Source organism: Rhea americana, unplaced genomic scaffold (assembly GCF_003343005.1).
Source record: "Rhea americana isolate MKP2758 unplaced genomic scaffold, rheAme1 scaffold_58, whole genome shotgun sequence".
NCBI classification, from domain to species: Eukaryota; Metazoa; Chordata; class Aves; order Rheiformes; family Rheidae; genus Rhea; species Rhea americana.
This window is the reverse complement of record NW_028186734.1, coordinates 4,817,233-4,829,703: the sequence shown is the minus strand read 5'-3', so window position 1 is coordinate 4,829,703 and position 12,471 is coordinate 4,817,233. Positions and strand designations below refer to the sequence as shown.

General features: G+C 43.1%; 1 protein-coding gene across 1 annotated transcript in view; it reads left to right on the top strand.

The window, feature by feature from the left end:
- Positions 1-12,213, top strand: part of ANKRD29 (ankyrin repeat domain 29) — a 29,555-nt gene extending 17,342 nt beyond the window's left edge. Inside the window, exons 7-10 of the mRNA XM_085319283.1 lie at positions 3,955-4,053; positions 4,527-4,622; positions 5,700-5,798; positions 7,415-12,213. Coding sequence (XP_085175409.1) covers positions 3,955-4,053; positions 4,527-4,622; positions 5,700-5,798; positions 7,415-7,525 — 405 coding nt within the window. The 3' untranslated portion in view covers positions 7,526-12,213. The remainder of the gene's footprint in view (positions 1-3,954; positions 4,054-4,526; positions 4,623-5,699; positions 5,799-7,414) is intronic.
- The last annotated feature ends 258 nt before the right edge of the window (positions 12,214-12,471 follow it).

Here is a 12,471-nt window from a genome sequence, read left to right as displayed (position 1 = left end):
CTGGGCTCCGTTTGTGTCAGGGAACAGTCAGTCTCAGCTAAGGTTATGCCTGGATAAGTCAGTGGCATTTATTGTGAATGTGGTATTTGGGCTCACCGTATGCTGAAGCAATTCCTAAACAAATGGAACATTTTAATGCATTTAATTAGTGAAGTAATGACTGGATGGACTTCAGTCTCTTCCTGGCAAACAAATTCATACTTCGTTCAAAGGCGGGATGTTGTTCAGAAGGACTGTAAGCCTTGATGGTAGTTTCTACGCCAGATGACTCTGGTGCTGTCGGTTACAAATTACACTGCTGTTACTGCTGTAGACATTTTTTTGTAAGTGATGTTCCTTTGAATACAGGGCCGGCCACAGCTTCAGAGCACCAGATATGAATTCATGCTTCTCTTCCCTCATAGCCATCCAGGTCTTTTCTCCATCTGGTTCTCGTGGATTTGGGGGCTTAATCCATTTGCCTGACTGCATATGTCTACCCCATATGTCTCCTGCTGTTCCAGTAGAGTACTAGGTCCCCTTTGGTCTCGTGTCCTATGTCCCAGACTCATGCGGATGCTTCTGATACCTGAGAGCATCTCAGATGGCACCAGCTGCCTGTATGCAGGCCCTTTATCACAGCTGTCACAACACTGAACAGTGACATTTTCTGGTGATTTTCTTCCCTGGCAATGTCATTTCTCCTGGTATTTAACCTTCCTGTGTTCTTTGTGACCCAGTGCCAGGCCTCTGCGGCRCTGTGCTGGCACTGTTTTGTCATCATTTTGTCTAGACGGAGCTCTGGGCAGTGTCTGAAGCCTGGTGCAGGCTGTGCTGCTTTGCTTCTCTAACTCAAAAGCAAAGCAAGAAGGTTGTTCGCCACTGAATTTTACACTGTTTTGGCAGCCTGTGTCRCAGGAGGCTTTGGTCTGAGTGGCAAGGCAGATTCAAAGTAATCTGAAAATTAGTGGKTTTTTTTTCTTTACATATGATACGCACTCAGACATATATGTAAGCCAATGAACCTACAGAGATTGTAATGTTTCGTCAAGGGTGCAATCTCGTACTAGCAATATTGCTGCTGGTGCATGGGTGCTAATGGCTGATGGGCAGCACAGCAGAGGAGCGGACACCCAGCAGCCAGAGAGCAGGGGCTCTCCGGCCCTCCAAGTCCTTAGTGAGAATTCAAGGGCATCTCAGCTCCTGCCTTAACTTGGTCCTTTCCAAGCCAGCAGCAAATATTACAAGATTCAAAGCCACAAAGCAGTGTCTTTAGTTAATGAGTAAGAGAAGGAACAGCATCTGTCTCAGTGAGGGTATATTTGGGACTGTTGGACATAATAAGACATAGTTTATATTTATTAGCTTGCAAAAAAAAAAGGAAAATAAATATAGTTTGAAAACATATGGAATATTTAACATTGTTTATTCTAGGAATGTAATGGTCCGCAGGTCTGCTGGGTGGGCAGAAAGACAGGAGAAAGAAAGGTCTTCTTGAACTCTTCTGATCATTAGACAACCATAGGCTGTTTTGTACCCTGGGCTTATTTTCTTCCTGGCTTGTCTCTGTGCCCTAACAGTTGCTTGTATGGCCTCTTAGTACAATGTAGTATCACTTTTGCTTTACACACCAACGTTAAAATGGACAAAAATCTCGTCTATTCCGTACAAATATTACATGTTTGTATTACAGGATAAACCTGCCTGATGAAATGTTGTTTGTTTAAGGGAGAGAAGCTGACATTAGTCAATGTGAGCCCACCATCATCTTTATCATCTTTCTTCTCTTTAGACTAAGTTCTCCAAGATGGTCACTTTTTCCCACWGTGAGGTGGGGGTTTTTTTGAGCAGCAGTGATGTTGCTCAACACTAGAATTTCCTTGTGTTTCTTTTCATTCATACCTGAAAATAAGAGTTGCGCTTATCAGCTTCACTGTGGACAAAAGAGCGATGGTTTTTTTGCACAAATAGGGACACAGATTTGCTCTTAGTGTAGATTAGTCTTAGAACACAGATTAGCTCTTAGTGTAGATTTAATTGTGTTGGTGGGTCTCAAGAATTTTCCAAGTTTTTATAGGCTTTTCAGTGTCCCTCTTCCTATTTTCTAGAGCCCTCTGGTGGAGGAAGATTTGAAAAATAATCAGCTGTCAACTTACTGACAGGGAAAAGACTGTATTTTGGAGAGGAAGAATTTTTTGCCATCACACTGCTGTCACACATTCTGTGTACAAGAGGCCCTTTCAACGTTGTTTTTAAATAACAAAGAAAACTCATTGTATTAATGTGATATATGCTGGAATGAGGTCAGTAATTTCAATGAGATCATTTATAGTGAATTCATGCAAGAGTGGGCAAAGATCCTGTTCTTCACCATTTGTGAAGACTCAGCCTCGGTGATCTCAGGATGTATATTGTATATTTACTCTTTCTCAGAATCAAAAGAATGGAAATCCAGAATATATCAAAGGAAGAAATGGCTTTATCTGTTTCTTATGGCGAATTAAATCACGAGCCCATAGAAAACACAGAACTGGCTCAACAGTGGTTTTGGATAGCTTCAGCAAGTTGTATGAATCTTCATTTGGCATTGATGACACAGATTCCTTCTTTGATCAAGGCGGAAATATTTTATTAAAAGCAAAAAAAGCTGTTTTCTTTTGAAACGCCTCATTAAGACTCTTTTGAAAGTCTTTTGAAATATATTTCCAATTACTTTTTCCTGTCAAGTCTAAAGGCTGCTGATGGTGAGCAGAAAAATAGGCAAGCAGTGAAGGCAATAGCAGATAGACTGCTACCTGRGGCCTCATTTTTGTATTAAAGTCCTTATAGGCAAAGCCTCGTGTTAAAGGCCCATGAAAATCAATTTGGCAACCCATAAGTGCTGGAGTCCTCTTGTAGTTTTCAGAATCAGGCCATTTAGAAGTAAAAATAGGCATAAGAAACAAAACTAAATTCTAATTGCAGCAACAAATACTTCCAGTACCTCAACTCACCTTTGCATTTGGAAATCATAGAATCACAGAATCAGTAAGGTTGGAAGGGACCTCTGGAGATCATCTAGTCCAACCCTCCTGCTCAAGCAGGGTCACCTAGAGCATGTTAGACAGGGTTGCATGCAGGCGGGCCTTGAAGATCTCCAGAGAAGGAGACTCCACAACCTCTCTGGGCAACCTGGTCCAGTGCTCCGTCACTCTCMCAGGGAAGAAATTCCCCCTCACGGTCAGGCGGAACTTCCTGTGCTTCAATTTCTGCCCATTGCCTCTTGTCCTGTCACATGGGACAACAAATCCATCACAGTTTACCTCATTTTGAATGCATGTATTTTCTGACATTTTTTGGTGAAATAATGATTGCATAGGACCTTTTTTTCCCAAGCCAGACTGTTTCCTGGATAATTGCCTTGCTTGCTAGTGGAGCTCTTGAAGCTAAAATTTGTGAAGTACTTGTCATAACTGCAAGGCAGGACGTTTTTAACAGATTCCTTAAGGGTGGATAATGTTACGCATTGAAAGTGGCTGATCATCCTTAGCTCCTATACCCATCTGCCATTCAAAAGGTGCACACATGCAGAATTTGACCATGAATGTCTTGAGCTTTACCCATATCTTTGTCGTGTCTAACCAGCTAGGTTTCAAACTACATAGGATATCTCTAACTTTCCTATGTATTTTGGGCACAGTTGGGTGAGCAAAAGAGGGCTTTAAGCATTCAGCCAGTGATGCCCATTTCAGGTCAGCTGTGCAAGGGGAAGTAGGAAAGAAGCCTCTAACCCCACAAGAGGGAAGGTTCTGACTTGATACACTGAGTTCCCATGTGCTTTTAGAAGTGCATTTACATTTGTCTGTCTCTGATGGCAGTAGAGTTTTATCAAGGCATTGAAGTTCATCCATTCCAGTAGGTAGACTCTGGTGGTCTACCAGGGCGTAGAGGGTCGGTCTCAGGGTGAAACMTTTAGCTGTGTGACTCTCTTTGAAGGATGGGACAGCGCCCTTGTGGATTGCGTCGCAGATGGGTCACAGCGAAGTGGTGCGGGTGATGCTGCTCCGGGGAGCTGAGCGAGACGCTGCACGGGATGTGAGTAGTACTTCTTCCTGTGCTGTGCCTGCACCTTACGCTCCCTAGCTCTTTTTCAGACCACAAAGCCATGTGCATGGAGGCCTGCTGCCCCTGGAGCTTGTTCTGTTCGCCAGGTCATACAACTCCTCCGAAGCCACAGGCTCCCTCTTTCCCTTTGTGCCTGCGATGGCTTCCTGGAAGGCCCTCCTGGAATAAGGGGTGGCAATGTCCATACAAAGGAGAGATGGAGATGATATRTGGGGTCACTGGTTGATTTCTCCCTGAAGTCTTCACCTGTTAGAGGAACTGTCCTCCAGACACTTTAAAAACAGCAGCACATGCTGGGGAGGTACCTCCTCACAGACCRTGAACCCCCTTGCAGAGGTTCCTTGGGGCTCCCTTGGAGGGAGAGCTGGTGTCTCCGTTCAGCCAAGGGGAGTGCGGGTGAAGCGTTTGTAATGACTGAACTTACCTTCCTCTCTCTTTTAAAGGATGGTACAACTGCCTTACTGAAAGCTGCCATCAAAGGATACAACAACGTGATAGAAGAGTTACTGAAATTCTCTCCTACACTTGGCCTGCTGAAGGTTAGTAGTAAAATACCTCGATTTTTACACAGAAACCCAGGAAGGCAAAGGATCTGATGAAAAGCCTGRCATTTATGAYTATGCAAATAGKCAGTGAAGAGCTTGAGTCCAGAGAAGTCAAGGGAGACATGAATTATCTTATTTAGCCTTTAGTGTTACACAGAAATAWWTTTTTTCAAAAAATATTGTGATGCTGATTTTTGGAATGAGAAAGCATATTGTGTTCTAGGAGGAATTCTCTTTTGCTTTTTGACATCTGATTTTATTTCTACAGCAAACGAACTGCTCTTGGTGATGCAGTTTTTAACATTATACCCTGCCCCAATTGCACTTAGTCAGCAAAATATAATCCTAAGAGATCTGCTGTGAGCAATTCTCTATTTGATTTTATTTTCCTCAGAATTAATACAGTGACTTCAAAAATAGTAACGGACATTTGGAAGCTGCTTCTTAATAGCATAACAGCATCCATAAATCACACATTTTTATAGCCCCTGCAGATGCAACTAATTGGCAATGCTGATGTATTGGAAAATGCAGGTGGCATTAACTTAGTTGTGAATTACAATTATGAAATAGCGTCCACACTTATTTGAACTGTCAGTTCTGCAGCCACAGACAAAAGGCCAGCTATGAAAAAACAACAGTTCAGCTCRCTGACATTCAGCTCATTAATCAGCAGAGAAGGGGAATAAAACGTGCAGATGGTTTCCATTACTGCTTGTGCTTCTGGTTCACTTGCTAACGGCTGAGTTTCGCCAGGMGGAAGCAAGTGCTGAGTTTATTTCACATCTAATCTATTGACAAATGTAATTTTAAAGGACAATATTATTGCGGTAAAGTGGACCTGACCTTCATGGGTATTAAAGCGTTTAAAGTCATCTCCTTCACAGCCTTCTAGCCTGCCAGCACCCTGTGTAAATGAGTCAGATGCTATGTCCTTGACGTCCTAATCTCCTCCGTGTTATTTCTCTCCCGTTTGGAGATTTGCTCTCCGCAGGTGCTTTGGTTTCGCTGCCTTCCAGTTTCCTCCCTTTCCGCTTGCGTTGCACAAACGCCTCTGTCGCTCTTTTCCAGAATGGGACCTCTGCTCTCCACGCGGCCGTTCTCAGCGGCAATGCCAGGACGGTAGCGCTGCTGCTGGAGGCGGGAGCRGACCCCTGCCTCAGGAACAAGGTACCCGCCGGCTCACCGCCCCGGCCCGGGCGGCAGCCCYGACCCGTGGAGCCAGACCTTTCCGACGGGCTCCGCCTCTCGGGCCGTGGTTCGCGTTTGCACCCCGGTCTCCCCCTGAAGCCCCCCTGGGCTGCCCACGAGTTTGTTTGCAGGCATTTGCAAGCCGCTAGCTAGTGCCTGGGACGCAAACGCCGCTCTGTGAATGACCGTGAATAACGCGGTGATCGTGTCCTTACCGCTGGCAGCACAGGCGCGATCGCTCGCTCCGGCTGCCCGGGGCGAGCCAGGCTGCGCGTTAGGGAAGCAGCGGTCTGCCGCTCTCCTTCACCGGCCACAGACTGTGTCGGTGTCTCACGTAACGGATGTGCAAGGWGGATATGCCCGGATGAGGGGAATGTATACACGGGTGCCTTTGGCGAGAAAATTTGATTACACTTCTAATATAAAAAAGACTTCAAAATTGCATGCATCCTCCCCATATTTTATTACAAATCAGTTGTTTCATTGAAATAGTTTCAGATTCTTTTAATGATTGCAAATTGTCTGCAGTAAGTTTATCCTTTCCTTTATTCTGCAAGGKAATTTAACATATGCTCAAAATTTCTGTAAAAATGCCTTTCTCTGTACTGTGTTTATGAACTGTTTGCTGCATGTAAGTGACATCCAGGTGGGTTTGTGAAGTTGTGAATGGATGATCCGGTATTTGTTTCTGACTTATGACTGGATTAATGAAAGTTTGTAAAGCAAATAATCCAACATCTGCCTTCTGAATATTTTGGTCACTTAATGTAAAATCTGTGCATCTTGTTTCTGTATCATTCCACTTGATGGCAGCAGAGTTAGTGCCTCTGTTACRGTAGTTTGTTATTAATGTCATACATTTTGTTTTCATACTGTCATACAATGCAGAAGGTTTTTGCAGAGGGAGGGTGAGTAGTATAAAAAATCTTGGATTATAACCTCTCCTACTGAAATTTTTGGAAAATGACATGCTGTTTCTCACAAGACAATGCATTTGCAAAACAAAAATGCTGATTTTCAGAAGTAGCTTCATTATAAGTATTTTCTATTACCAAAAGAAAATACTTTTGGTATAGTATTTCCTATTACCAAAACTGTATTCAATAAATACAGAAGACCAAACTCTCTGATGTTCTGTTACCTGCTATACTGCAGAATAGCATTGACCATTTCATAGTAGTGAAAGTCTTTCTTTGGATTTTTRTGGACTGTGGTACCCAAAGACCTGCCTCATCTCCCATAAATATCAACAGCAATGTTCTCTTTTAATTTTGTGGCAGTAGCATAGGGAACCCAAGGGATAGCATTCAGCCTAGGTGGTCAGCACAAAACAAGCTGTCCACCCAAGTCCCAGGCTAGGATTATCCTCAAGACTGAAGAGAGACTTGCACACTAGGGAGAAAGTGACTTTCTATTTCCACTGCCATTCCCTAAACCTGTAGCTGATTTAAAAGAACACTGCAGGTGATGGAAATAATGTTGAAACAGGCATTTTAGCTTTATGCTTAGCAGTCTTCTCTAGAGTTTTAATGCTTGTACACCATGTTTTGGAAATACTTTTTCGGCTTTGCTAACCACAAGATTTTTCATTCCAGGCAAATGAGCTGCCAGCAGAACTCACAAAAAACGAGCGCATCCTCCGACTGCTTCGTACGAAGGAAAAGCAAAGGAAAAGCTCATGTGGCTCTGTTGCAAATGCGGTTTGACAGAGGTGCGCCCTGTTCGCACCAGCCTGAAAGTAAAYGTAGCCCGCCTGAGCAGAGTTTGTTGGACCAGTTTGCAGAATTGATTAGCCGCTCCACTACRTGCCCCGTGGACGCGGGAGACCTTTGCCACAGCGCTGCTGCRCCTGGCACCGTTGAGTGCAGAAGGACTGCAGTGAGAGCACGATTTGGCCTGAAAGCTGTATCTGYGCTACAGCCCTGCCGATACTCCAGGATCCCGCTGGTCCCAGCACCACCAACGTTAGCTCCTCCGTGCCTGCGGTGTGTGCTTCCCCACTCACACYGGGGCTCCCGCCGTTCCAGGCACGCGCTCCCTAACAGCTTGGCTGCACACCTGCACGGGGTCCCTGCGAGTGCCTCGGGTGCGTGCCRAAGGGCACCCCGGCTCTCGYAGCTGTTTGGTTTTGCTCCATCCCRGACCAGCCCCACGGTGCTGCCCTCACTTTGCCAGCACTGCCAGCTCTCTCGATTCCTCCCTACTTCCAAGTGCCACATGGGGCTGGAGGTGACATCCCAAAGACCACATGCCTATGGGAAAGTCCTCCTGCCAGCCGCAGATAACCTTTTGGTTCCTATATGGAGATCCATAAAGTGATCCAGACCATTACGAATTATGCCAAAAGCTGCCAAACAAACAATAGCAATGTTGTTTCTTCCTCAGCATGGCACCTGGATCTGCCACTCTGTGCAGCAGAGATAGTGGGGCAGCTGGTAGCAGTTTGCAATGCATATGGAGTACTGTGGGGTGCACCCTCAGCCCTACAGCATATGTATGAGCATTTCTATGGGCCAGGGAGGACTGGTTACTGAGCAAACCAGCCAGGGCATATCATTCACTGGCACAAGTATTTTGGAAACTTAGCTGTCAGACRCAGCAGTGCAGATGCTATACAAGTATCTGATGTATGTTCTCCACACACATATATCACACAATGGTTTAGTATTCACAGCTACTATGCAATGCACTTGTTCCCGCGAACTGTGATCAGGTATGAAGAAGTGTGCAGTATGCAGGTGTTTTAACAGCTGGTGACAATTACACATTACATGTAGCCACATGCTAGAACGGACCCATTAATTAATGCAGGCAYGGAAAATGAACTCTTAATAGCAGTTCTGGCCTTTTTTGTGGTTGAGATGCTTAAAATAGACATGGTTGTTGCCAGTGCCTCTATTGGAAAGGCAGTGCAAATTGTTAAGGTTTTTGTAAAGAGCTRTGCTTAACCATGTTGCTCTAACACACTCCATCAACCCCAATAGTTTCTGCAATATAAATATATACTAAATCTCATTAGCCACAAACACATTACAGATTATTCTTCAGTGAGTTCAGGTATAATGTTAGTTCAGTACACAGATCCAGGTACTTTACCTGCCTTCAAACTGTGGCAAGTTAYTGAAAAGTTGCTTAAAAAATTGAGGACAGAGAAGATTGTGAGGGAACATAAAATGTTCCCCATTATAAAAATGTCTGTCTGGGCTTCAGCTGAATTGTTGTGTTTTTGCTTTAGTGAGTAAAAAAAAAAAAAAAAAAAAAAAAAAACTTAGGGAGCTAGCTCAAATGTAGTTTACTTAAGTGCAAATTAGCCATATCTATTGCCAAATCATAAAGTTATTCTTTTTTGTGGGTAAGTAAGTTAGGTAGGAAATTATGGTTCTGATGAAGAGAACAGAAGTGGACATATCTTTGCTTGTAAGCTATATGTTATTTATTCAGAGTTAGAAAGGAAAACTAACTTTTCCAATGACATTATAAGGTTACACCAGAAAAATCTATTATTTGGTAAGGTAATTCACACTGTTGCATTTTAAAATTAAAATAATGTTGCACCTAACTGAAACTTGCAGACAAAGTGGTACAGAACCAAAGAATTATGCAAGATGCTTAGAAGATAATAGTATCCAGGCTATTTAGATTTAATTCTGCAAAGTACTGAGCATGCAGAAATCTCAAGAGCCTTATTGGGAACTTAAGTTGCACAGCATTTTATGGGACTAGATTCTCTAACTTCTTTATCAAACAACACTGAAGAGGCTAAACTCATTAGGAGTTGAATGTGTTGTCTTGGAGAAAGCTAGATGGAGTCCTGCAGCCCTGCCCTAATATTGGTCTTCCTGCCTGGATTTTCTTCAGATCAACAGCTGGAAAAAAAACACTCTTCAGATGAACAGCTCTTTCAGTTGTAAAGCAGGATAATCATCAGAAGGTCTGCAGTAGCTAGACATACTGGGTGAGCAAAAAGTACTCTCAGTATCAGACAGGCTGTAATGATCAAGCCATCCTCCTACAGAAATGTGGAAGCATCCGCTGTTGGTGAAGGTTTACGGCAGAGCACAGAAGAGAGGACAGGAAAAGCCAGCAATGGCCCAGTGATGGCTGGAATAAGCAAACTGAGACTGCGACATTCAGGTGGCTGCAAGATGCATCTCCTGTCTGCTGGATGTGGCGTATTTTCTTTTGAGAGTGGTCTCACCCAAGAGAGGTAGCTACTCAGTAACTTCTTTGTAAACTATGCCTGTATATGAGAAATTGCATGTCTGCTCCCTGCCACTTATAGTAGGACTTTCCAAGTCCTGTTTCCACGACTGGCTATCACAGCCCGGCTCTAATGCAAAAGATGAAGAACAGCTGGGATGCCAYTTCCTATAAAGAGGCCCTGTTGACCTTCTAAATTGGTAGCACGTGCTAGTACTGAGAGGTTAGCATTACCTTTTCTGGAGCAATAGTGGGCTATAATTGGCTTTTATTATTCGTCAACAGAATTTAAAATGTGGGGTTAACATAAGCTGAAGGGAGAGGCCTGTCTCTCCCTCTTAGCTCTCAGTGCTGGCAGATGCGRTGCTCTGGCACACAGCAACACCTGGGAACAAAGCCTCACTCGGCCACATTCAGATTGAAGGTGAATCTGGCTCCACTTAAGAGACTGCTCAGCCTACTTGAGATTTTTAGGAATGAAAACCTTGTTGGGAGCATTTCCTTCATTGCAGAATCTTTGAAGAGGGAGTTGTTTCTGGCATAAAGTCCTGTGTAACCAAAAGGTGATTGGTTATTCTGCCTGTCAGTGGGCTTGGAAGTTGCAGTGCCATTTCTCGCCATGCAATTAACCTTTTCACAAAGAAACCTTAATGATTCTTATGTAGCCACCGTCATCTTTATAAAGTGCTCAATAAATACTTCTGTGGTTTGTTTGTTGTTCCAAAGAGGAAACTTGCTTTTCCTCCTTGACTGAAGTGGTTCATAATCTTAAGAGTAGTTCTTTGCATAGTTGTAACGCCTTTCATGCAAGACTTTCAAAGTGCTCCACAGACACCATTAGCTTTGCACGTTCCGAAATGCATTTCTGAAGGGGAGTTTATTTTAATCGCACATCAGCAAATGCAGCAGCTGTTTGTCAATTCATGTCAACAGGAAAAAAAAAAAGTAAATTTAGGCTAGAAATTAAGGGGCACCAAATCCACTTCAGAGATGGCAGCATGAAGGTAGGTAGCATATAATGACATGAAATAGAACTAGGACAGGATAACTGGCCAAAGTGTTTTTGAAAAAAAAGTGCCATATGTATATATATTTCACCCAAATATAGCMGCTCCAGTACCACAGTGCTTTTAGGTTGGCTTCTCTGCACATTAAAATCCAGGAGCCCAGCCTTGCTCTCTCCTCTGCCGGAGACTTATGCTTGTCCTGTAGCCTGGTAACTTCCCATCAGCAGTGAGTGCAAAGTATGTGCAAGCAAGAACAAGTTACATGAGTCAAGGAGAAGTACAGAGYATCATTCCTTTATTTCATTGGTATCAAGCCATTGTAGGATGAGGACAAGTGCAAGGGAAGGCCACCGGCATGTAGAGAGGACTGGCATCCCATCAGTGCCATGGCAGTGGTGTAGCCTTAGAGCTCGCAGATGTGTGGAGCTCTCCATTTAAGATAGTTGCTGCAGTGACATATGTATGTGCAGGRACATATATTTAGTAATGATATGAAAAGCAGTCTTGTACTTCCTTAGCGACACGCCTTACAAATACTGTTCATTCTTTGGAGTGAAATMGTCTCTCTGTAGATGCACCCACCTTTACAGCACCAGATCAGACAGCTGCAGGTCATATTTAATGCACTTTATTAGTAACAKTGATTATTTGTCTCTGAGTCAGGGCCTAACTGCAAGAATAATTCATACTTTCTTATTCATCCAATCATAGCGACTTTTGGGAAATCCATATGTAAGCCAAATTTCATGTTGTCTCACTAATTTCAGAATTGTGGTACAGAAAATGAAGTAGCATAAAAACTGCTCCATTTGTATTATTTCACTTAATATAAACATCGAACAGGCGTAAGATACTGTCTTTGTTTGGAACCCTTGCAATTACCCTACACACCATTTGTCAGTGGTGTTAAATGTTAATGTATGCCAAGAATCCAACCAAAGATTATTYGTGTGGCTCTTTTCACCAGCAATGCAGTATTGCATTGCACATACGAGACTAAATGGAGCTGTGTCTTCTCACAGCAGCTCTGCATTTGGTTCTTRGAAATTTCGTATTAATTTCATACTTTTCTGAATTCCATAGTTTCCTTTGACCTGCCCTCTTACGCATTTTATAACAACTATATAAATTTGTGTAACTCAGTGTAAGACTAATATTCCAGAAATGTTGCTTTGCTAAAATGCATTTTTTCCATATCATTSCAATAAAAATGAATATACTATTCAGTTTATCTCAACTGTGTTTATACCTCAGAGTCTTTTTCCTTTCTTCTGCATTCTCTTCTTTCCATTTGTAGACTGCTAGAAATAATTTTCTATTTGCTATTTACATTAAGAGCAGTTTGTTCTATTCCATTTGATTCGTAGACTGTTACTATTTTTCAGGTCTTTGCGGATGAAATAGCATTCACAAAACAAATAAAGCCAATGCCCTTGCTTGAAAAA